At 47.7% G+C, this 2,500-nt stretch overlaps 1 protein-coding gene across 1 annotated transcript in view; it reads left to right on the top strand.

Moving 5' to 3' along the window:
• The first annotated feature begins 1,915 nt into the window (after window positions 1-1,915).
• LOC119579668 overlaps window positions 1,916-2,500 on the top strand; it is a 1,508-nt gene continuing 923 nt past the window's right edge. The window contains exon 1 of the mRNA XM_037927580.1: window positions 1,916-2,269. Within this exon, the coding sequence (XP_037783508.1) occupies window positions 1,916-2,269 (354 nt within the window). The remainder of the gene's footprint in view (window positions 2,270-2,500) is intronic.

Here is a 2,500-nt window from a genome sequence, read left to right as displayed (position 1 = left end):
TGCGCCAAAGAGTGACACACTTTGGTGCATAGCCATTCAGCTGAGCCATGGGACATGCTTCAGTGGCCTTCACTGTCTCCAGCGAGATGAAATTCTGCCTTGCCCTCGGGCATATGCCAATGGACTCCTGGGCTGCTTCAAGTGTTTCGCACTTGAAAGACTCCCACAGAGCAACTGGGTCCTTTAGGTTTTCAAGTTCTGTGAATTGATCAGAGACTGCCGTGATGAACCCATGGGCACACTTCTCCTCCCTCAGTCTGTCCAAGTGAAACACCCTAGAGTGGCCACTGGAGGGTGGAGGAGTTTTGAAGTGGACCCATAGGATAGTCACTACCAGCCTATGGTCATTGCCACAGAACTCGACACTCTGGTAAACACTGCAATTCTGGAGGATCCTCCATCGAGTGCTGACAAGAATGTAGTCGATTTCCTTGGCCACAGTACCCATATTGTATCAGGTTGGAGCACTGATACCAGGAGCTAAAAATCCTCATTCTCTGAGACCTAGCAAATTACCGGAGAAGGACACTGTTCTCGCTGCTAGGATCAGCTCCCGAGCCATGGGGGGTCGACAGATATGTCATAGCCAGCTCGATCACAGCCGGATACCACTGAAGTCGCCCAAAACAACGTCTCGCCGGGGGCAATTGTCTGCCACAGATCTGAGTTTGGTGTAGAATGCCACATCGAGTTTGCAAATATCGGTAGTAGCATACACAGTAATAAGAGACACGAAGCCGAAAACATGCTTCAGTCTCAATACCACAATACACTCATCAGCAGGTGTTGCCTCAACTACCGAGGATTGAAGTTGGCTGGAGATGGCTATGGGTACCCCCTGGAGGTGATGACCATCGCCACAGCCCGACCAGTAGTAGGTGCACCCACCCATTCTGATTTTGTCGCTGCCAGATCTTCTTACCTCCAAGAGGTTAGCCACCTCAACTCCCAAACCGCTCCAATTCCCTCGATAGCAGAGGTAACTGCTCGTCCTGCAGCAAGGACCGGATGTTCCAAGCGACTAACTGGATAGCTCACCTGAGGTTAAGCCTCGGGCAGTCGCTCCTGGTAGACGCCACCTCTGCCATCCCCGCTCATATGTATATATGTATATGTGTGTGTGTGTGTGTGTGTGTGTGTGTGTGTGTGTGTGTGTGTGTGTGTGTGTGTGTGTGTGTGTGTGTGTGTGTGTGTGTGTGTTGAAAGGTAAAACACCCTACTGTGTTGATACTATGTTAGAAAAGCCCACAATGCACAATGTAGTTTTGTGCATTAAAGGTTTTTCTAACATCTATATCTATCTATCTACCTATCTATCTATATATATATATATATATATATTTTCAACAGCCATTTAATCCACTGCAGGACATAGGCCTCTCTCAATTCACTATTAAGAGGTTATTTGGCTATTGGACGCCCTTCCTAATCAACCACGGTTTGGCGCGCTAACACTTTTGCCATGGCAACAACTTCCCTACGGCACCTGCATTTGACTTCTTAAGGAAATATGTCGTTTTCTCACCGTGAGTCACCAGTCAGAGCGCAGACATTTTCACGACCGCTGCGGCAGGAAGTGTGGAAGTGTCTGCGGCTATAGCAGGTGGAAGAGAAATACATCAGGCCGGTACAGCCTGATGTATGAGGGTAGCAAGACACTAGTGAGATGTTCAGCGGGTGACACAGAGAAATTTGAGGTAACGGTGGAACTACAAGGCTCAATGATTAGCCCTTTCTTGTTTGCAGCCATTATTGATTGTATGATGGGAGAGGTGTAGCGGGAGGCCTGTGGGATATGTTTTTGCAGACGATGTTGTGGTGAGTGCAGAGACAAAGGAGGAGGCTGGAGTTGTGGAGAGAGGCGATGGAAGTAAGAGGTATGAAAATGAGCAAGCAGAAGACCGAATAACTGAAAATGAAAGCAGGGGAGGATCGCGAGGTGCAGGAGAAGGAAAGGGTAGTGAAAATGCAAGGTGAAATTGTTAAACAACCGGAAGAGTTCAAGTATTTGGGGTCCACTGTGCAGGCAGATGGTGGGTCAGAGAGGGAAGTTACGAAATGGATACAGGCAGGATGGAGAGCATGGAAGAAAATAACAGGTGTGATGTGCGACAGAAAGGTTTCAGACGCTGTGAAGGGGAAGATCTACAAGACCGGCCATGATGAACGGGATGGAGTGGTAGCTGTAACAAAGGCGAAGGAAGGAAAGATACAGGTTGCGGAAATGAAAATGTTAAGATGGTCCCTGGGACTCACAAGACAGGATAGAGTAAGAAAAGAAGAAATAATAGAGAGATTAAAATTAGGAGAAATAACATGAAAAAAATGAGAGAGTAGATTACGATGGTTGGGACACGTTGCCAGGAGGGACAATTACTACGTAGGAAAAGGGTGAGACAGTTACAGGTGGGTAGGAGACAAAGAGGTAAACCGAAGAGAAGATGGGAGGATTGCATTAACGAACATAAGAAAGAACGAGGGGTCAACGAAAGGCGGTGGA

This window comes from Penaeus monodon, chromosome 12 (assembly GCF_015228065.2).
Source record: "Penaeus monodon isolate SGIC_2016 chromosome 12, NSTDA_Pmon_1, whole genome shotgun sequence".
NCBI lineage: Eukaryota > Metazoa > Arthropoda > Malacostraca > Decapoda > Penaeidae > Penaeus > Penaeus monodon.
The sequence above is the reverse complement of the archived record's forward strand: the minus strand, read 5'-3'. Positions and strand labels throughout refer to the sequence as shown.